This window comes from Crinia signifera, chromosome 1 (assembly GCF_055691185.1).
Source record: "Crinia signifera chromosome 1, ASM5569118v1, whole genome shotgun sequence".
Lineage (NCBI taxonomy): Eukaryota > Metazoa > Chordata > Amphibia > Anura > Myobatrachidae > Crinia > Crinia signifera.
Genome location: NC_139217.1, coordinates 94,020,682 through 94,044,934, shown reverse-complemented (window position 1 = coordinate 94,044,934; position 24,253 = coordinate 94,020,682). Strand labels below are relative to the sequence as shown.

Genomic DNA, 24,253 nt, shown 5'->3' with positions numbered 1-24,253 from the left:
CTCCTTGGATCACTTGCAGGCCTAGTGCTTGCCTATTAATTACACCAAAGTGACTTTCAATTCAAACACTCCTAACTGAGGCTCAGGCCTAGTGCCTGTCGGTGACCACAGGCCTAGAGGCCTGAGTGGAGGCACAAGCCTGGGGCCTTCATGGGGGCACAGGCCTGGGGCTTGGCAAATGGAGCCCACGGGCCTAGTGCTCGGCTACTTGGGCCTTACGTCCAGCTACTGTGCAACGGGCCTAGTGCCCAGCTAACTGGGAGAACCTGGGGCCTGGAGGGCCTAGATTATTGCTCAAAGGGCCAGGAGGGCCCAACATTTAATTGCCTATGGGCCGAGAGAGCCCAACTCATGCGCCCACAGGCCGGAAAGGCCTGACTTTACCCACAGGCCTAGTGCTCGAACACCCAGTGGTCTAGGGTAGGAGGTAGGTGGCCGGGGGGCGCCTACCTGGTGTTGGGAGAGGCCACGGGGGGAGCTTTGTCAGCTCTAGTTCTTCCCACCCCCGCTGGCCTCTCCGGATCCGGCCACCATCTTCTTTCTACTGCCGCTGGCCTATCCTGGCCAGCGGCGGCGCCGCTTCTCTTATTCCTGCAGAAGGCGCCGGAGGTCTTCTTGATTGACTCCGGCGTCTTCTGGCCTCTTCTGTGGCCGCCGGAGCTGTTCTCCTCACCACCGCCATCCTCTTCTTCCACCGGCGTCTTCCTTCTTCACGGGCACTCCAGCGGTCCGCTGGTGTGGGACCCTCCTCCTGCTTCGCCTCCCGGCAGCGTCTGACGTCAGGGGGTGGGGAGGAGTACGGCACGGCGAGCGCTGATTGGCTCACTGCAGCCGTTTCCTATTGGCTGCCAATCTGGGAGCCGTGCTTGGCTCCCGAATGGTGCCAATGTTTAAATGCCGGGGTAGCGGTTTTCATTGGTGGCTAAAAAGGAGCCAATTACAAACCCCCGCCCGATCTGTCAGAGCTGGGATCGGTTCTTTGATCCCAGCGCTATCTGGAGCTGCGTCCCGCTGGGGACACAGCTCCATCTCCTCTGCCTGCCACTGGGGCTCCGGAGCATGGAAGCTGTCTGGGCACCGGGGCACATTATTACACATGTTCAACATAAGAACTGTCTACTGAACATAGCACATTCACATCCCAGATGGGTTACTCTTCCCAAAACTCTAACCACTCTAACCATGATGGCAGCTATCTCCACTATATGGAGGATTGGAGGCCACCCCAACATCTCCGTGCAATAAGCAGACACATATATACTGTATACTCTATAATGTTTAAATTTATGATAGGATAGAACATAGAACTCACAGAAAATGAGAAACCCTTGATGCTGGGGTACATGCATAAATGTGAGGAGCCGGCAGACAGTGCTGACACAAATAGGGTGGACAGTGAGCATAGAACATAGGGTTAGGATGAGATATCGGAATGAAACAGAATACATATGGATGGCCTGCGGCTGGGATACTGGTGGTTAGAAGATTGACAGCGGCATCCAGGTGGTCAATATCTGGCCCCCCCTTGCTAGGTGACTCAGCAAGATCACTCAGCACACAGCACTATACCAGCGGTGTGTGCTTCTCCAATGAGAACACTGGCCCTGACCAGTGAATAAGTAGATTTATCCAGCAAGCTGGATTGTAATCATCAGGCTATAAAGACGAGCAGGAACACGCATCACTATCGCCCCTATAAACTGAGTTATGTAGGGGCATTTTCTAAACGATCTAGTGAAATTACGTCAGATCGCTTAAAAAATACCCTGAAATTGCCCCGTGTGTAGGCCCCATTAGGCTATTTAGGTCTTCTGCATAAGATACAGAGGGAATAGCATTGCTCTTTACTTTACTGTAAAATAAGGTTTTGTTTGCCACCTAGTGAAGGAATCATGCACTAAACAGAGAGAAAATTATTTTGTAATTGCATGAGGCTTTACAGTACGAAAATTATGGCTGTTGAGTGGTTACAGTATAAGAGAAAGACAATGACTGGGTTGACAGTCACTACGTCAACCACTAATGGTTGACACCTGAAAATGGTCGACATACCATAGGTCGACATTGGCAGGTCAACACCATGTCGATATGGACAAGGTCGACACAAGTTTTTTCACATTTTTTGTTGTCTATGTCGCCCTATGTCGACATGGACACAGTATAATTGTACTGTGGTCCCTTGCATGGCTCGATACCCTCGCCATGCTTTGGACAGGCATTATATAATAAAGTATGAACCAAGTTGGTCTACACCAAAAAAAGTTTAAAAGCTCACGTCGGCCGTGTGAATATCGGCCATGCACATGTTGACCTTAAGCTTGTGTCGACCTACTCTCAATGCTTTTCTCAATTCTCTCTATGGTATGTTGACCATTATCAGGTGTCGATTTACTGTGGGTGCACGCACCCTGCGTATGCACATGCTCAGAAATGCGCACAGCACCACCATCGATCGGTCCCTGTGCAAACACTTCGCAACCAGAATAAGGGTTTTTATTCAATTAAGAATAAATTTGGGTGCCTGTGATATGAACTGATTCCCAATGAGCAGCTGCGAGGGGGTAGGGGATAGTCAATCCCTACAAGGAATTACCAAAAAGAAAATTAGAGAATAGCAGCGCTGCCATGCAATAAAAGAACCATAAAAAGCAGAGTAGGTCATATAAATGCAAAAACTTTACTGAATAAACATGAACATGCCACTAAAAATTGTATAAAATACAAAAATAAAATTAAAAAAGTAAACAATAAATGAAAATTATTAAGGGCCATTTTTATTATCTGGTTTTCATTATTAAAGTTATGTAATGACCTGGTAACCAGCCAGTTTAAGTTATGATTAATTATATAGTTTTTATGACCCAACCTGATGAAGCATTACAAATAGGGTACATTTAGAAAGATGGGATGGTTGTATTGAAGATGGCATGTTGCCCATAGCAATGGAGGGAGGAGAGGAGAGAGGGTCGGGGATCCCATGGGCAGCGGTGGTCTGGCCTAGCGGAGGTCCCACGCCGAAATCTCTGAAGATAGGCGGGTCAAGGCCCCCGGCTCGCTGGCTCACCCCCTCGCAGGCTCATTCCCAGGAGAGGGACAGCCTCTGCCCAAGGAGACACCAGCAGTGGCTCCCCTCCATGCAGGCCCAGCCTTGGCCCTCTTCCTGAGCTAGGAGATTGGATCTCTGCCCTCAGGATACATCAGCGGTGCCCCCCCCCACACACACACACACACACTCTGTCCAACTAGTAGCCACACAATAATAATAATTTTATTTATATAGCGCCTTTCTCCCAAAGGCCTTTCTCCTCAAAGTCGCTTAAAATACATCATAAACATGGTACATTGAACAAAGGCATTAGAATTGCATGAAGTTGGAAAACAGAGAGAATTAAGGACTTAACATAGAGAGCACATTAAGCATACTGCTGGGTTGGTGCAGACATGTTGGGTAATAACTTCTATGGGTTATATATTCCAACCATAAAAGGTCAATGTAAACAAAGAGAGCATGCGGCTCCTACCTCAGTTCGTCATAGCTTGGGTGTTCAGTTTATTTTTTTTGCCCCCATGGAACCAAGAGGACTGATCTATGCCAGAAGAACCCTGTAAGTATAGTTTGCTTCCACAGGTCCCCCTATAGATTTCTACAGGACCGGACGGATGGACGGCGACCTACCTACGGGATAGGTAAGTATCTGTATGCTTGGGCTATGTATGAAATAAAGCTTTATTTTTATGTGTGATTTTATTTAACTATTGGTTTTGCTGTGGAACTAAGAGTCCCAGCAAGCCCATTAATGGGCCGCATGCTGGGACTTGTGGTTCTCCAAGTCCCAGTATGTTTTGCAGGCTTGCTGGGACTCATAGTTCCACAGCAAAACCCAATGGTTTTTCTAATTTTTACATATTTAATCAGCTCAATGCCCACCACCCAGGGGCCATGCCATTTTTTTTATTATTATTTATTTTTCTATTTTTTTACACAGTGAAGCCTGCACGGATCTGACTAATCCGTGCAGGCTTCTGCCAAATACGCTTCTGCCAAATTCACTTCTGCCAAATATTTTCCTGGCGTATTTGGCCAGCAATTAGCAGCCGTTTACCGCTAATTAGTGGCCGTATTTTAATACGGCCGCTTAGTAAATTAGGTTTCAAAATTCAAAAAAAATGGTGTTTCCTATTCATATTTTCCGATGGCTTATACATTCGTATTTGTATTATGTGCCATAAATACAAATTTACATATTTTCAGGATAGTAAATCGTTTTAGGCGTATTAGCCTTAGTAAATTTCCCCCAATGGGTCTGGCCAGATAATTTGCAGGCACCTGCTTAAAAATCAAACAGAACTTTATGATGAAGTCAGCTGTCCATGTTCTCCCAGCTGCTGCTGCCTATGAGCAATCGTGTAACAGCTACTGTTTCTCAAGAGTCTACGGGTCCCAATCGCTGAATAGCTGGTCTGGTGTTATAAAAAAAGTTCACCTCTTGGGTGCTGGTAAATTCACCCCTAATGTGTTTCCCCACCTGCAATCAGCGTCAGCGTCTCTCTCAGAGATAAATATGCAAGTCTGCAAAGAAAGACATGTGGTCAGTGGCGTAACTACTGTAAGGCAGCCCCAGCAGCCGCTTGGGGGAGCAAGCAGCAGTGGGATCTGTGTGGGCGCCGGCACCAGCTCGACGCACCGACATGCTGCTGCCTGCCGCTGCCCACTGACTGAGCACTGGAGGTGAGTCAGCCACAGTGCGGGTGCGGCCATGGCAGAGATGACAAATCCCCCCACTGATTCAATTGACTGTACACAGAGCCAGTTATTGGCTACTGTGTACAGGATGGGCGGGTGGATGGGCATGCTAGGGCGGCCTGGGATGTGTCGGAGCCAAGGCAAGCAGCAGTGTATGCTGGTCTCTTTTCCTCTCTCCTGCTTCAGCTTCTCCATTATGCGTGTGACGTCATCACATCACACGCTGGAGAGGAGCCGGGGGGGTGGGGGGCACCACAAACTTTTTGGCAGGGGGGAGCAAAATTTATAGTTACGCCACTGCATGTGGTGCAGATGCACACTCCATTTTATTAATCAAAATCAATCAATAATAGAGGTTTTTGGTATATTCATTGGCCAAGAAATATTTGCCCACCAACCAGCTTCACGGTAACCTCATTTCTGGTGGGTCCCTAATACTAAGAATCTGGGGCGCGGAACCCCAAAAAGGCCAGCATAAGCCAGTCACCCCAGGGCAGCACACAAGTGAAAAACTAAGCTATAAATGTGTGTTAATAAGAAAGAAGCAAGAGCTAGAGGTTAAAAAGTGTAGTGCTAGGAAGTATAATATTAGTGAAAATAAATAGTGCTAAATAAATGTTAGGGTGTGCCACCCGGAAAGCAACTCGGTTACACCAACCCAAGGGAAGCCGCGCCCCAAATCTCCAAGACTAGCAATTAGTGTACATTTTTAGGTCTTACCTTCATTGTGCCCTCAGTTTGCAGTCTGTGGCTATCAGGGACCAAACTGGTGAACTAATGTTCAGATCAGGTGGGCGGGGTGCTACTCTAAGTTGAAGGAGTCCCAACCTTCAGGTGTACAGATGTACACAATGTTAGCTTATGGGGGGGGGGGGGGGGGATCTTAGAATGCACACCCGATTTACATGAGGTGCTATCATGGTGGGAATTGTAGTTCTGCAAAGAAAGACATGTGGTGCAGATGCACACTCCATATTATTAATCAAAATCAATCAATAATAGAGGTTCTTGGTATATTCATTGGCCAAGAAATATTTGCCCACCAACCAGCTTCACGGTAACCTCATTTCTGGTGGGTCCCTAATACTAAGAATCTGTGGCACGGAACCCCAAAAAGGCCAGCATAAGCCAGTCACCCCAGGGCAGCACACAAGTAAAAAACTAAGCTATAAATGTGTGGTAATAAGAAAGAAGCAAGAGCTAGAGGTTAAAAAGTGTAGTGCTAGGAAGTATAATATTAGTGAAAATAAATAGTGCTAAATAAATGTTAGGGTGTGCCACCCGGAAAGCAACTCGGTTACACCAACCCAAGGGGAGCCGCGCCCCAAATCTCCAAGACTAGCAATTAGTGTAAATTTTTAGGTCTTACCTTCATTGTGCCCTCAGTTTGCAGTCTGTGGCTATCAGGGACCAAACTGGTGAACTAATGTTCAGATCAGGTGGGCGGGGTGCTACTCTAAGTTGAAGGAGTCCCAACCTTCAGGTGTACAGATGTACACAATGTTAGCTTATGGGGGGGGGATCTTAGAATGCACACCCGATTTACATGAGGTGCTATCATACTGGGACTTGTAGTTCTGCAAAGAAAGACATGTGGTGCAGATGCACACTCCATATTATTAATCAAAATCAATCAATAATAGAGGTTCTTGGTATATTCATTGGCCAAGAAATATTTGCCCACCAACCAGCTTCACGGTAACCTCATTTCTGGTGGGTCCCTAATACTAAGAATCTGTGGCACGGAACCCCAAAAAGGCCAGCATAAGCCAGTCACCCCAGGGCAGCACACAAGTAAAAAACTAAGCTATAAATGTGTGGTAATAAGAAAGAAGCAAGAGCTAGAGGTTAAAAAGTGTAGTGCTAGGAAGTATAATATTAGTGAAAATAAATAGTGCTAAATAAATGTTAGGGTGTGCCACCCGGAAAGCAACTCGGTTACACCAACCCAAGGGGAGCCGCGCCCCAAATCTCCAAGACTAGCAATTAGTGTAAATTTTTAGGTCTTACCTTCATTGTGCCCTCAGTTTGCAGTCTGTGGCTATCAGGGACCAAACTGGTGAACTAATGTTCAGATCAGGTGGGCGGGGTGCTACTCTAAGTTGAAGGAGTCCCAACCTTCAGGTGTACAGATGTACACAATGTTAGCTTATGGGGGGGGATCTTAGAATGCACACCCGATTTACATGAGGTGCTATCATACTGGGACTTGTAGTTCTGCAAAGAAAGACATGTGGTGCAAATGCACACTCCATATTATTAATCAAAATCAATCAATAATAGAGGTTCTTGGTATATTCATTGGCCAAGAAATATTTGCCCACCAACCAGCTTCACGGTAACCTCATTTCTGGTGGGTCCCTAATACTAAGAATCTGTGGCACGGAACCCCAAAAAGGCCAGCATAAGCCAGTCATCCCAGGGCAGCACACAAGTAAAAAACTAAGCTATAAATGTGTGGTAATAAGAAAGAAGCAAGAGCTAGAGGTTAAAAAGTGTAGTGCTAGGAAGTATAATATTAGTGAAAATAAATAGTGCTAAATAAATGTTAGGGTGTGCCACCCGGAAAGCAACTCGGTTACACCAACCCAAGGGGAGCCGCGCCCCAAATCTCCAAGACTAGCAATTAGTGTACATTTTTAGGTCTTACCTTCATTGTGCCCTCAGTTTGCAGTCTGTGGCTACCAGGGACCAAACTGGTGAACTAATGTTCAGATCAGGTTGGCGGGGTGCTACTCTAAGTTGAAGGAGTCCCAACCTTCCGGTGTACAGATGTAGACAATGTTAGCTTATGGGGGGGGGGGGATCTTAGAATGCACACCCGATTTACATGAGGTGCTATCATACTGGGACTTGTAGTTCTGCAAAGAAAGACATGTGGTGCAGATGCACACTCCATATTATTAATCAAAATCAATCAATAATAGAGGTTCTTGGTATATTCATTGGCCAAGAAATATTTGCCCACCAACCAGCTTCACGGTAACCTCATTTCTGGTGGGTCCCTAATACTAAGAATCTGTGGTACGGAACCCCAAAAAGGCCAGCATAAGCCAGTCACCCCAGGGCAGCACACAAGTAAAAAACTAAGCTATAAATGTGTGGTAATAAGAAAGAAGCAAGAGCTAGAGGTTAAAAAGTGTAGTGCTAGGAAGTATAATATTAGTGAAAATAAATAGTGCTAAATAAATGTTAGGGTGTGCCACCCGGAAAGCAACTCGGTTACACCAACCCAAGGGGAGCCGCGCCCCAAATCTCCAAGACTAGCAATTAGTGTAAATTTTTAGGTCTTACCTTCATTGTGCCCTCAGTTTGCAGTCTGTGGCTACCAGGGACCAAACTGGTGAACTAATGTTCAGATCAGGTGGGCGGGGTGCTACTCTAAGTTGAAGGAGTCCCAACCTTCAGGTGTACAGGTGTACACAATGTTAGCTTATGGGGGGGGGGATATCTTAGAATGCACACCCGATTTACATGAGGTGCTATCATGGTGGGAATTGTAGTTCTGCAAAGAAAGACATGTGGTGCAGATGCACACTCCATATTATTAATCAAAATCAATCAATAATAGAGGTTCTTGGTATATTCATTGGCCAAAAAATATTTGCCCACCAACCAGCTTCACGATAACCTCATTTCTGGTGGGTCCCTAATACTAAGAATCTGGGGCGCGGAACCCCAAAAAGGCCAGCATAAGCCAGTCACCCTTGTGTGCTGCCCTGGGGTGACTGGCTTATGCTGGCCTTTTTGGGGTTCCGCGCCCCAGATTCTTAGTATTAGGGACCCACCAGAAATGAGGTTACCGTGAAGCTGGTTGGTGGGCAAATATTTCTTGGCCAATGAATATACCAAGAACCTCTATTATTGATTGATTTTGGTTAATAATATGGAGTGTGAATCTGCACCACTTGTCTTTCTTTGCAGAACTACAAGTCCCAGCATGATAGCACCTCATGTAAATCGGGTGTGCATTCTAAGATCCCCCCCCCCCCCATAAGCTAACATTGTGTACACCTGTACACCTGAAGGTTGGGACTCCTTCAACTTAGAGTAGCACCCCGCCCACCTGATCTGAACATTAGTTCACCAGTTTGGTCCCTGGTAGCCACAGACTGCAAACTGAGGGCACAATGAAGGTAAGACCTAAAAATTTACACTTATTGCTAGTCTTGGAGATTTGGGGCACGGTTCCCCTTGGGTTGGTGTAACTGCTTTCAGGGTGGCACACCCTAACATTTATTTAGCACTATTTATTTTCACTAATATTATACTTCCTAGCACTACACTTTTTAACCTCTAGCTCCTGCTTCTTTCTTTTTAACACACATTTATAGCTTAGTTTTTTACTTGTGTGCTGCCCTGGGGTGACTGGCTTATGCTGGCCTTTTTGGGGTTCCGTGCCACAGATTCTTAGTATTAGGGACCCACCAGAAATGAGGTTACCGTGAAGCTGGTTGGTGGGCAAATATTTCTTGGCCAATGAATATACCAAGAACCTCTATTATTGATTGATTTTGATTAATAATATGGAGTGTGCATCTGCACCATGTGTCTTTCTTTGCAGAACTACAAGTCCCAGCATGATAGCACCTCATGTAAATCAGGTGTGCATTCTAAGATCCCCCCCCCCCCCATAAATATGCAAGTGTCTGTGTAACACGGTATCTATTATCTTATAGAAGGTTGCCATTATAAATTGTGGGTTCCAGTCAGAGCCTGATTAAGGTTTTCAGCCATGTTAGGCTGATACAGAAGTGTCCACCCTCTGTCCCCCCCCCCCCCCCCCCCCCCACCACCACCACCACCACCACCACCAATTTTAAATAAAGATAAAAATCTGTAACAGCTCATTATATAGCAGAAGTGGCAGGTTTGTTATGGTAAGGGTTTCCAGGTGTGCTATGTAATGGGCATATGTAATGCCCATTACATATTATGCCACATAACATAATGCCTATTACATTTTATAACACACACTGTAATGCTTATTGCATATTAAGTCACACACCATAAAGTCCTTTATATATTATACAACACACTGTAATGGCCATTACTTATTATACTACACACTGTAATGCCTATTACATATTATACGACACACTGTAATGCCTATTACATATTATGCCTTATTGTGCTGCTTACCTACATGCTTGTTGCCAGGGGTTTCTTGTTCGATGCTAGTGGTTACATGCTCATTGCCAGTGGTTTCATGTTTGTTGCCAAGGGATTACATGATTGTTGCCAGGTCCTTCATGCTTGTTGCCAGGGCGTTGCATGTTCCTTGCCAGAATTTCATGATATTTGCCATGGGAGGATTACATGCGATCCTTCAACAACAACAGGGCACAGTACAAAGAAGCCAGGAACTCCTTGACTTGGGGTATCAAACTCGCAAAAAGGGAATATACAAACAAGCTGATGCACAACTTCACAGCAAAAGGACCCTGCGGCAGTATGGAAGGGCATGCAGGCCGTAACCACCCCCCCACCCCACTCCATCACAAAGACCACCACACCCAGGCCCTCCACGTGCACCAAGGCGAGGTAGAAGCAGTACTCAAAAGAATCAAACATAAGAAGGCTGCAGGACTGGATGGTGTGTAGCCATCCAGCCTTAGGACCTGTGCAGCTCAGCTCGCCCCCATCTTCACAACGATATTCAACTGGACTTGTGCAAGGTTCCTACATGCTTCAAACACTCTATCATCGTCCCGCTCCTTAAGGAAACACCCGCGAAGGACCTAAATGACTTCAGGCCAATTGTACTAATCTCAGTGGCCATGAAAGCATTCGAAAGATTAGTACTGAAGCACCTGAGAGAAGTGACGAACTCTCACCTTGTCCCCATGCAGTTCGCCTACCGGGCGAACAGAAGTGTAGAGGATGCGGTCAACCTCGGGCTGCACCATATTTTACAACACCTCGACCACCAAGGCACCTATGCGAGAGTCCTATTCGTGGACTTCAGCTCAGCATTTAACACTATCGTTACCCAGCATCCTGCAGCCAAAACTCCTCTCCTTAGGAGTCCCAGGATCAACATGCTCATGGATAGTGGACTTTCTAATGGCAAGGGAACAGGTGGTCAAAGCTGGCGCCTTCTCATCCAGCACACGAACAATCAGTACTGGAGCCCCCAAGGATGCGTCCTCTCCCCTCTGCTCTTCTCTCTCTACACGAATGACTGCACCTCAGCTGAGCAGTCAGTGAAAATTATCAAATTCGCAGATGACACCACTATCATCGGCCTAATCAAGGATGGTGACAAGACCGCGTACAGGCATGCAGTGGAGAAGCTGACACAGTGGTGCAGCAGCAACAAACTCAATCTAAACCCCACCAAAACAGTTGAGATAGTGGTCAACTACAGGAAAAAAACAAATGCACTAGTCCCGCTAACAAAAGCCAACGCAGTGGTGTCGCGGGTTGAATTCTTCAAATTCCTAGGGACAACCATGTCCAGTGGCCTAAGATGGGGATAAAACATAACCACAAACATCAAAAAGGCCCAACAGCGCCTGTTCCTCCTGAGGCAACCCTGGAAATTCAACATCTCACAGGAGCTGCTGTGCGTATTCTACACCGCCATCAGGGAGTATTGGGGTGCTGTATAAAAAGCGCCCCAATAATTATGAAAAGAGGAACTCGTCAAGGGTGTCCCCTTTCACCACTCTTATTTAATTTTTGCAATGTCCCTCTATTTTGCATCCTGCTGACATGGTCAGACTTCAAGGGCATGATGGTAGGCAGGACTGAGATCAAGTTTTCGGCATTCGTCAAAGATGTTCTGCTTTATATTAATAATCCGGAAGTAGCTTTGGGGAAAAATATTAAATAAATTGAAAGAATTTTGGGAAATTTCAGGGTATACCGTTATTCTTTCTAAATCCATGGGCCTATACCTACACCCCCAAGCTACGACCCCACATTGGAGTCAACACCTCCCAGTCCAGTGGTCTAAACCTGCAATACTTAGGCATTCACCTCCCTAAAAAATTGTCAGAGTTGTACAAACTAAATTTGTCTATAGCAATAATAGACACGCAAAGGGAACTAGATGGTTGGAAGTATTTAAAGCTTTCTTATGTCAGTAGAACTAACTTGATCAAGATGGTGACCTTTCCTAGACTTCTATACTTGTTGCAAGCATTTCCCCTTCTCCTGACACAAAAAGAGCTGCGCGTATTGAACGTACTTTTCTGGAAATTTATCTAGGGATCCAAATGTCCTCGAATTGGCCTCATTAAGTTACAGCAACCCCATTTCAATGGAGGTATTAACTTTCTGAATCTTTTTTATTATAATCACGCATCTATCCTACGGTTCCTAAGGGACTGGATTTATGGCATTGATTTATATGCGAATGTGTCTGTGGAGGGGGAATTCTTAAATGACTGTAGCTTAATTGGATTTTTGCATATGCCCTATAATGAAATAGTGGAGACGGTTCGTGACAACCCTTTATTGTGGTCTACAAGATGACTGTGGTATATACTTCATCAAAAGACTAATCTAAATGCCCATAACTCAGTCTTTTTACCATTCTTAAAAAATCCTGCTTTCAGGGAGTTAAGGCAGCTCAACCATTTCTTCAATTAAGGGACGAGGGTTTGTTGAACATAGGGGCATTCTTGGATCTAGACTCTAAATCACCATTAATATATGAACAAGCAACTCAAAAATTCCCAACATTTGGTCGCTACCCTTTTGTGTACATGCAGGATAGACATTACGCCACTTCAGTCCTCAGAGATTTCTCTGATGCAGATTGGTATAATGTCCTGGACAATGTGCTTTCATCGACTCCTGTGGAGAAAAGGGCCATCTCTATTCATTATTTATTTCTAAAACCAATCCTTAAACATGAGGAATTACAAACGGGAATGGGTTCCTAGGTTAAGGTAATGCCCACGATAACATGCAACAAGATAATTCGTTCCCTTCAATTGTCTAGAAAATTAATGCCTGCAATACAATATCAAGAAATGTTTCTTAACATATATCACAAGGCATATTTTTCCCCTTGACGACTGTTTTTAGCAGGAATGATAAATTCAGCCTCTTGTCCTTGATGTAACTCGGAGGTTACTGACCTTTACCATTATTTCTGTGGCTGCCCTTTGATAAGAGCCTTTTGGCTTAAGGTCAGAAAATATGCACTAGAGCATCTGGTAAATTATATTCCATTTGGGGACTCTTGAGCAATATTTGGTATGATTCCAGAGGGGCAACGTGTAGAAAGAGGCTGTAAAAGATTGCTTTTAATAATCAGCGCAGCAGCTAGAAGGGCAATATTACAGGCATGGATTGGCGCGACACCCCCAACATTACAACTCTTCCGAGAAAAATTGCTCCATGTCTTCACCATGGATTGGGTGGAATCCATGCTGCAGAGGTAGAGACGCTCAGCAAAATTCTTCAGTGTATGGGAGAGCTATATTTCTACTTTACCCTTATCACTGAGACAAAGAATACATGAATCTATGAAACAAACTCAATGGTATACACTTCGAGTAATTTAAGAGGATCCTCCTGTGAACATATATGTTTAAACTCTTTATCAGCTGTGAATTGCCACAAAATGAATGTTATCCTCATTTCCTGTTTTATTTAACTTTTTTCTTATATCAGTGAAATGTATGACATAATATCTGACATGATTTGTATCTAAAACAGCGAATATTGTACATTGTATTTCAATTGTCTATAACTACATGATGTTTGTACTAAATTGAATGGTGTTTCAATAAACATTTGAATAAAAAGAAAATGATGGTGTAACAATGAATAGGATGATATAAAGCATATACTTAGGACACATAATATGTGTCATAAGTATTTTCTTTGTATTATTTTATTATGTTTATCATTAATGACAGGGGAGGCACTGCCTCCCCTGACCGCACGTCCCTGACATGCAAAGGCTTTCAGCAGATGTAGACCCCATCCCTTACATTACTGCGTGGCTGCAGAAACTACTTATGAGGTCTATCCTATAGCTCAGGGAGTAGGGGTAGATTGAGGGGTGGGATACTATACCTCCCAACTGTCCCGCTTTCTGTGGGAATGTCCTTTTTTTGGGACATTCCCATGTCCCACCCAGGGCCAGCAGTGTCTTGAGGTGAGGGAGGGGGGGCAATTGGGAGTCCCCGCTGCCACCCGCTGGGCAGCAGTGAATAGACGCTGTGCGCATGCACACAGCATCTATTACCGCAGGCAGAGGGGTAGCAGAGGTAAAATGGGGGTGTGGCCTCACGTGAGTGATGTGATTTGAAGGTCCCACCTGTGCTGCTTTGAAAGTTGGGAGGTATGGGATACCCTTGCCTTAGTTATCCCTCTGGGGTGGCCTGACCAGGAGCCTATAAGAGTGTTTTTTTTTTTTGTCCTTATCAGAATGGTTAGGTCCCTGATACCTGGTAACCATTGCACTGAATGGGAACATACCAGTGTAATGAGCGTGGTGGGCTGTCTGCAGGGGCAGGGCCACATGTCAGCAAACAAAACAGGCATTAGATTTATGTTGGCCCACCGAAGAGCTATGTCGAAGCTATGGCCAGCATTGTGGAGGCACAAAAGGAGTCTAAAATAACAGACAATTCAATTGATTTTTCAGACTCTGGATGACATTAATGGGATGAGATATCCCGACTTTTGCGATTTTTAGTCAAAAGATGTCCGAATTTGCAAGATTTTCCAAAATCGTCAACTTATTAGGATGTGAATTGCGGTAAAAATCGCACATTCTGACCTGTTGCTTTTTCAACACACTTCAATTCGCATCCAGATGTTATCCCATTAAAAAGTATATAACTCGCAAATTTATTAGGATGTGATTTTGGACAAACATTACCAAAAATCGCAACACAAACAGACCAGGTCCTACCAGGCGAATTTGACAGAACCATGCACAGATCATTAAAAAAAAACACGTGGGATACCCCCTCCTGAGCATAACCAGCATGATCGCACTAGCTACACCCCCAAAACATGATGTTCCTCAATAGCTCCGCCCTGTCCCTCCCCTTTACCATTCCTTCAGTGGCCCTGCCCCCCTGCCTCAAGGAACTGGCTGTACCCTTCCAAAGAGGGCAGCCAGAAAGTAGGCAACCCTCGACCAGTGGTGGTTTGAGGAGTGGGGTTCCAGGAATGGCAGCACAGTTCAAAATTCAAATAAGGGAGCCACTAGTCGCGACCCACTTTGGGGTCAGGCTTACAGTTGGAGAACAGCTGGTATAACAGGGTTGCCGACTTTTACAGTCTTCTGTCTGGGAGAACCCTGGAGAGGAGACTGTCAGCAGCACTTCTAGGGGCGGGGCTGATGGAGACATCATTAGTCTCTGCCCACAATAATGCAAATCCCGCAATTTGCGGGTCTCAGAGGAGGGGGAGGGACTAAATGGGTGTGATTTGCATATTTAGCCCCACCCCTACACCGGAAAGCTGCAAATCGCGGCAATTAAAAACTCTGCCACCGGGGAAAGCCCTGGGCCTGCCGGTTTCCAGGAGGGTTGCCCACCTTTCCAGGGAGCCAGGAGGGGGACAAGATTTTCGGGACCCTCCCGGCCATTCCGGGTGGGTAGGCAACCCTGTGGTATAATCCATAGTAGTGTCCAGGTTAATAGTATAATTAATAACTTACTAGACAGTAGTTTGGTGTAACATCTGATGAAGGGGAGTCTGAGAGGACCATGCTAGCTACATGACAGCACCCAGTAATTATAGCGTGCCCTACACTTATTGAGCATTTGGGAGACATCTTATTCCTGAGACTACTAAAGCCTACCGTGGGGAACAGCTCTTCATTCCAGCATTGTGCAACAACAAATTCCTCTAATTAGGTGCTGGCAGTATTTCAGATGAGTAAAGGTCCATACACACTGGGCAATTTTGCCCAGCGTGTATGGCCAGCGATGATCGTCGTCATCGCTGGGGGGAAAGCCGCTCAGTGCATACACACTGAGTGGCTTTCCCCCTGCTCGGCGCTGTCAGTGGGGGGCGGATGGCTTTCCATAGGGCAGCGCGGCGTGCCTCAAAATTCCTGGCCACTATGTATGCATGCGCACAGCCCGACCATTGTGCATGGCTGCCTTCCTTCCCTGTTGATGAAAGAGGTCTCAAAGAGAGAAACCCTGTTACGCCTATTAGTGGAGAAACCTGATTCTACCTCCATTGCTGGCTCCTATTGGAAAGTCATTATACAGGGAAGGATTCCCAGCTTTCAACCATTTTAGGGGTATTTTACCCGTTGGTGTTTTCACATACATCGGAATAGGATTCCAAGGATCCACAAAAGACTAAGGAGATAAAAACTAAAGAAGCACCCGCTAAGGAAGGGACAGGTGTCCCTCAAGATTATTCAGGAGATTTCACTCCTTTCTACAAAATTCTCCTTTATGTAAAGACACCTGGGGGGTTATTCTGGTTTGTTTGCAAACGCACAGGGGACCGATGTTTTGCATCTGCGCATGCAAAGACCCATATCTACGGCACAGCAAACTACATGTTCGCCGTCCTGCTCGCACCTAGCAGTGCGGGCAGGGGGCATAGGTCAGCAGCAGCCCATGGGAACGCCCAGGATTTTCATGGGTGTTCCCAGGGATCCGGCAATGACACAGGTGTGGGCAGCTTACGTCAGCTGCCCGGCTGCTTCCCGCTCTGGGCACTCACAGATCAGACACCACAGAGGTATCTCTCATCTGCGTATGCTGGAGAAATTATTTGATGGTTGCCGACCATCGAATGATTTCTCCCCAGCTCCTAAGGGCTATTTCACACGCTGCAGCTCCTGCCGGGCAGCGAAACCCCGCGCGGCCAGAAAGCCGTGCCGCACACAGCAGTTTACAATGGTGGGGATGGCCACAGCCGTGGCCGTCCCGTGTGAATGGACACATTTGTGTCCATTATTAACTACAGTGTGCGGCACGGCTTCCTGGCCGTGCAGGGTTCACCCACCCGGCCGGAGCGTGTGAAATAGCCCTAAGGCACTCATCCATTTGCAGCCGTGCGGGGGGGGGGGGGGAGGACCGTGGGTGCAATAGAAAGGGGCGGCTGGCACTGCAGCATTGCATGTGGACCAGAATAAGGGCCCTAATTTCATTGCTGTCATTGAGTATGAATGGAGACACATTCTAACATTATGGTGGAGGCTTTAAACAATTAGGAATAATTTGGGATATACATATACCCCATATCACACACACACACACACGCACACACATACACACATATTGGGGATTATTCTGGTTGATTCGCTCGGATCCTTGCGAGTCAACCTAACCCTGCCTTGTGAATGGTGGTACGCCGGCCGGGCCCACCATTCGCAAGGCCCATTCCTTCGCACTGGCTGCAAATGGATGTTTTACATAAACAGCCATTTGCAGCGTGCAGGGGAACACCCACATTATTCTATGGTTGGCGACCATCGAATGATGTGGAACATACACTCATATGTAAGGGTGCTCTGAGGCACCGTTACATATGTGTTCACGTTCAGAAGAAAGTGGGCGGTCAGCTGACATCCGGTGATGTCAGCTGCCTGCACCCGGCACCCACATCACAGCCTAATTAGCATTAGAAAGAACAGCATTCTCAGGGGAACACCCATAAAACGCTGGGTGTTCACATGTGCTAATACTGCTAATGTTCACCTGCCATCACTCTCCTCCCCCTGCCCGCTGTCCCATCAATCTGACTATTCACAGTGGGTGCACACACCCTGCATACGCACATGCGCAGAAACACAACATCGGTCCCCGTGCGTATGATTGGCCGCAGCGAACAGATCTGAATAAGGTCCATTGTACACACACATATGACACACACAGTACACCACATAGGCACACACAGCACACCACACACATATATACATAGCGCATCTCACACACTTACACATACACACATAAATAACACACAGTACAACACACAAAAACAGTACAGGACACACAAACCCACAGAACACACGAAAAGTACATGCATCATAGGTGCTAAAAGATTGGAATGAAAGCCTCCATCCAGTTCTGCAAAAATGACAAAAATCACTGGTGACACATATCATGGTGTGAGAGACCTGTCATTGGTCGGGCAACAATGCTGTAAGTTGGAGGTGAAAGCACAGTAGTAGTTATGCTGCCTGAGGTAGGGATGGCTATCAACCATCGATGATTGAAAATGATCAATGGTTTATGGCCGATGTTGAATACTTTTGAAATCGATTGGGAAGAACCAGAAGGCATATTAGAAATTATGTTTCTACTTTCAAGATGCCTGGACATTGAGCATTACTCCACCCCCAACAACCTTAAAACCCTGCCCCCACATCCGGATTTGCCCATTGCCAATACAGGTCAAAGGAAATGGATGACCATCGATAGCTAAACTATCAATAGTTGTTCATCAGATAGTTGATCAACCAGCCACCATCGATATCTACTGCACAGATGGCCATTGCTAGCCTCAGGCAAAGCACCTGCAGCAGAGTCTGTAGGGTAAATTTACTAAGATGGGAGTTTCTTTTGAAGATGAGATGTTGCTCATAGCAACCAATCACATTCTATATTTTATCTTCTAGAAGGCGCTAAATAAGTAGAATCTGACTAGTTGCTAGGGACAACATCCCATCTTTAATAGAACTCCCATTTAAGTAAATGAACCCTTATGTGTGTATGTACTCACGCAAGTATGAGCGTATGTACATATGTATGTATGCTATGTATTACACTTACATGGCTGTAAATGTAAATCGACAATTTATTAAGAACAATATGGATAAACAGAAACAAAATCGGGCTTGGGGGCAGGGTAAAATAAAAACTCCAGCCATAATCTGGTTATATGTCGGACCCTCCTATTTTTGTGCAAGCCCATCCCTGTGGGAGTTCCTAATGGGAGGAAGTTATTATATTAGGATGTTCCTGTGAGAGAGAGTCGAGTGAGACGGAAGTCGGAACTGCTTTGTACATAAACATGTAGTCATAACCCGACATGTCCCGGGTGCGCGGCATCATGGGTACTGGCATGAGCAATGTTATTGTTAGGTACATATCTTGCCGCTGAAGTGGGGGTATATAACGCCGGCTGGATGCTCCGGGGTAGCTGCCTACACTGTACACTCGGAGCGCGGTGACAGGCAATGGCTGTCTGTGACTAGCGAGTAGTTCTAGCAACGACTCACTCGAGCGCACGCACTCGCAGAAGAGTTAAATGTGTGGGCGCGGCCTGCCAGTCCCAAGCCCCGCCCTCATGCTGGACTCGCCTACATTTGATGGCTGTACCCAATCAGCGCCAGCTCCGGCAAATGCGGGAAAATCCGAACACGATAAAATAGAGAGAAAAAGGGGCGTGCTGCGATGTGAGGGGATGACCGCGCATGCGCAATGCCTCGGCTACGGCCGCCGGGTTCCAAATTGGAACGAGGCCCCAGGAATAGAGCGGAGGAGAGCAGCGGTTACGGAGCGGGGCTGTAGTAGCAGCAGAGACAGTGCCAGGAGCGGGGCGCCCGGAGCTCCGCCCTCCGCCTCAGTAACTACTCCCCAGGGAAGTCACCCCCGACCGGATCCACCTCACTCACGGAACCTGGCTGAATGCTCTGATCCCGGGACTATGCTCGGGCAACAGCAGCCGCAGACGTTCTCCGTCTCTCCAGGGGCGAGCAGCGGCGGCGGGGCAGCTGAGGAGGGTCAGCTGGCCGGCTACGTGGAGGACTACCTGGAGTGCATAGAGTCGCTGCCGCTGGAGATCCAGAGGACCGTGTCCCTGCTGCGGGAGATCGACACCAAGTACCGAGGTGAGTGCTCCACACGTGGCCGGGGAACCCTCTCACCGGGACCGCCGCCGTGCAGCCCCCTACACCGGGGCCGGGGCACACCGCGCTTTGTTCTGTTACCAGCGCCGTACACAAGGGTCTGTAGCCCGACCTCCCGTCCGTCCCCTTCCCCGGGCAGCAGCACCGTACCCTCCCCCCGGGCACATCACCCGCCTGACAGCCGCCCCTTGCCGGGTGACACCTTCGCGTCCTCTCAGCCATTTTGAAAGCTGGAACCGCTGCCGCTCGCCTAGCCCGCACTCAGACACCACAAGTCCCAGCATGCCAGCGCAGGTGCTGTCTCCATGGCGGGGCTACGAGCACGCCCGTTCCCCTGTCTGTGTGACTGGCTGGGACTTGTTGTCCACACAGCCGCCCGGCAGAGACGGGGATGTAACGTATTAGCCCCTTGCTGGTGGGGGGGTTGGTGGTGTTGACGTCTGCCCACATTATTATACGTGTAGTGTGTTACATTGGCTGGGGTGGTGCTCCCGTGTGTTACATACATTGTGTTATTATCCCCCCAGTACACCGCGCACAGGGCTGCTGGCTGTACACACATACACTGTCTGTCACCGAGACCGAGTACAGCACCGTCACATCCGGGGCCTGCCTGCCCCGCCCACTATGGGCAGGGTGCATACCAGCACCATAACGTCATGTGTGCCCGTTATCTATAGCCCACCGCATGCTGCTGCCCCTGTGCAGCCTTGTGTGTGTGTGTGTGTGTGTGTGTGTGTGTGTGTGTGTGTGTGTGTATGTATAGAACATAGTGGCACACACTCGGATTTGCACAAGCAGTCAGACTACAGCAGTAGAATCCAAAGTTTCGGAGTTTAATCCGTTTTCAAGGATTGAAAACGGATTAAACTCCGAAACGTTGGATTCTACTGCTGTAGTCTGACTCTGCTTGTGCAAATCCGAGTGTGTACCACTATGTTCTACTTCTATTTACTCTCCTGAGTGTGTATTCTGGCGTTGTCCCCAATTATATATAGCCCAAATCATGACAGTGCCAGGGTAGTGCCCACTATGATTCCCCACACATGCTAGCCCTCCTCCCTGTACAGCCTCCCTGCTATAGATACTGTGTGTATCTAACCCACAGCTCGTCTCATGGTTGTGCCTGTGTGCTGCCCACTATGTGTGTGTATATGCTGTGTGTCCCACCCATTGTCTATTGCTTGTCTCGTGCTCCAGTATGTGTGTCTCTTTATATATCTCTTACCCATTAGCTATAGTTCATCTCATGGCAATTCTCATGTACTGCCCAGTGTGTGTATACACGCACGCTAGCTGAAGTGCCCCGTTGCCAAGAGTTTTAAGAATGTTTGTTTACAAAAATCAATTTAACTATTATTCACACAGTATAAATAACATCAGTTTTGTTAATTTACATTCACACGAAGCATGTTATGCATCTTCTGATATACTCTGTGCTGTTGGTGGACCCTGCTACTGCCCCTGTATAACTGTGTGTGGGTTTTTGTTATCACCATTTCCCTCCTCACATCCTATCACTGTCCCTGTCATCACTGACATATCATGCATGTCTGATCTAGTCTGTGCTGCTGCCCCACCCCTAGGGGTAATAGGGGTCTGTTACCCCCACAGTAACCGTTGTTCACAGATTGTAATTGATGTGTACCAAGTTGGGTTTAAATTGCTCCAGTCATTTCAGAGTTATGCTGTATGCTGAAAAACTGGGCTGCCTTAGGGGTGTGTTACCCCCACAGTGTTTATTCATAGATAGGAAGTATTTTGTGTACGAAGTTTGTTGAAAATTGCTCCAGCCATTCCAGAGTTATGCTGTCTCCTGATATACTCTGTGCTGTTGTCACACACCTAGGGGTGTGTTACCCCGCAGTGTGACAGTGTTTGTTCCCAGATTGTAAGTAGTATGTCTACCAAGTTTGGTGTCAATTGCTGCAGTCATTCCAGAGTTATGCTGGAACATACATAGGAGCATACAGCAAAAATTGTGTTTAATAAAAATTAACCGTAATTATTTTTTGTTGCATCAGCCATGTTTTTAAAACGCTCGTAATAAGATCTTCTTTTGTAAACTGTGTGGATTTGTATAGAAAGACTGAAGGACAGAAAAATGTTTTTATATATATATATATATATATATATATATATATATATATATATATATATATATATATATATATATATATATATATATATATATATATATATATATTAGAAGATAGATCTATAAATAGATGCAACCCTGAATTGTGCCCATATTAGAGATTATCAGCAATCAGTGTTGCATTGTGCATATTTTTGAATGGGTTTATCAGTGGGTGTGATCTTGGTAATTGGAATGAGCGTTAAACAAAAATTGTGGCTTTTAATTAAAATTTCAATTTAACTTTTTTTTTTGGGTTGCCTCGGCCATGTTTTTATTATGCTCGTATGTCAAATTTCTGGATCTTTGCTCGTAACTGTGGATTTATATAGAAAAACAGACATCTTTTCACTTTTATATAGTAGATACATACTCATGTCCTACCTACTTTTCTGTATTAGGTGCATGCCAATTCTGCACTGTATGTTACTCTACAGATACTTCTATCTACAAGATTAAGTAGATTTGTCTACCAATAGAGGATTTGTAGCATTATGTTTTTGCAGTACATTGTGTGTTTCTCACAAGACATTTTTTCCTATTTGAAATTCAAATTGAAACTCCAAAGACCAGCTTTATTAGGTAACACCTGCAAACTAATCTGTTGCAAAATAATATTAATGTTTTGTGTATGAGGGCTGGGAAGGTATCTGGTATTGATGGATTTGCCTTTATGTTTGCAGAGGCTCTGAAGGAGATAGATGAGGTTTCGGAGAAACATTCACATGAAAGTGACCCGCACCAGAAGAAGCGTCTGCTGCAGCAACTTCAGAGGGCCCTGATAGTCACGCAGGAGCTTGGAGATGATAAAATCCAGCTAGTCACACAGGTGCTGGAGATGGTAGAAAATAGGTCCAAGCAGATCGATGCCCAATGCAGAGGTTTCTTTGAACCAGAGGAAAATGAGAAACCCATAGAAAAGGCCAAAGTGGAATCCAGCACGGCAGAGCGGTCGACCCGGAGACCTCGCCGGCAGCGCAACAGTGAGAGTCGGGACTTGTGCCACATGGTCAATGGAACAGATGATGGTGATGACCCACCCAAAGAAAAGAAGGCAAAATCTTCAAAGAAGAAGAAACGAACCAAAACCAAGCAAGATAGGGAGATGTCTCCTATACCCTTTGCAATCGATCCCAACGAGCCAACGTACTGCTTATGTAATCAAGTTTCCTATGGGGAAATGATAGGATGTGACAATGAGGAATGCGCCATAGAGTGGTTCCATTTCTCCTGTGTTGGACTGACGTATAAACCAAAGGGCAAGTGGTATTGTCCTGACTGCAGAGGAGACAATGAAAAAACAATGAACAAAAATACAGAAAAAACAAAAAGGGATAGGAGATCGAGATAGTGCAGGGATATTTTTTTTTTTATTGTTTCCTGTGTAGTGTATATATATTTTTTTTCTTTTTTTCCTTTTGGATATGGGGGCTATATTTTAGGTAATAACTCCTTTTTAAATAGCATTGCAATATTAAAAGTTGTTTGCGTTGTGATTACTTTGTTTTTTCCAACAAGAGCAACTGATTTTTAGACTGAACCAGCATAACAAATAATGTGTCACCTGCCGATAGGATCTTCATTGTCTGACTGTAAGCCCTGTTTAGCAGTGTAGGATTCTTGCACTTAGTTATGCTCTGCTTTTATAGCGCTTTATGATATCTTGAGAAATAGAGCACAAATTTCTGCGAGACTATTTCCATCAATGTTTGAATTAATGAGTGGATTGCTAAGAGGGCACACAGCACATAAATACAGTATAAAGAGATCATGTATGTTTATATCTTCTGAAAAGTAAATTTATTATGGTTTTGTAGTCATAGAAGTTTCCTTTCCCCGCAAATCTGCATAAGTGTATACATTACCTTATTTACCTCTCCAGCTTGGGCGGGACTAGTTCTGCTGAATGTTTCTGCTTGTGATTGATGGAGAAAAAGTAATCTATCGAGACAGCAGAATTGTTAAACCACTTGGAAATGAACAAAAAGTTTGTGATAATGCACCTTGCTAAAGTTAGATTATTAGTGCTGACATACAGTATATTAAACTGACTTTAGCCATTGTAATGTCCAGCATATTACAGTGGCCTTGGATTCTAGTTCTCCTCCATAATACATTTGCCAGAAGCGGTTATACTACCGTTGGCAATCCAGAAAGGAAATTAATTCTGCAGCACTGACTATGGGTGTGGTCCAGAGGTCCGACAGTCGGGATCCTGACAGTCATTAGCCTGACGTCGGGATCCTGACTGGCCGGACCCAGACAGCATGGTGAGCGCAACTACGCGAGCTACCTATTCTATTCTCCCTCTATGGGGGTCGTGGACTCCCATGAGGGAAGATAGCAGGTGGCCGTCGGGAATCCGGCTGTCTGTGTTTTGACAGTCGGGATCCTGATGTCTGGTTAATGCCTGTTGGGATCCCTGACTATAGCTTGTGTAATTTAAAGCAGGGAATTCATTGTGGTTTCTGTTTCAGGCCTAATTGATGATCATACATATTTGCAATTTGTTTTAAGGCTTTGGAACTGCTAATCATAGAAAGTGAATCTACAGCGTAGGAAAAAAATGATG

At 45.8% G+C, this 24,253-nt stretch overlaps 1 protein-coding gene across 1 annotated transcript; it reads left to right on the top strand.

The window, feature by feature from the left end:
* Positions 1-18,949: 18,949 nt before the first annotated feature.
* On the top strand, positions 18,950-23,497 carry ING2 (inhibitor of growth family member 2). Its single transcript, XM_083170654.1, has 2 exons — positions 18,950-19,526; positions 22,365-23,497. The coding sequence occupies exons 1-2, from the start codon at positions 18,983-18,985 to the stop codon at positions 23,030-23,032; spliced, it is 1,212 nt and encodes a 403-aa protein (XP_083026780.1). The 5' UTR covers positions 18,950-18,982; the 3' UTR covers positions 23,033-23,497.
* The last annotated feature ends 756 nt before the right edge of the window (positions 23,498-24,253 follow it).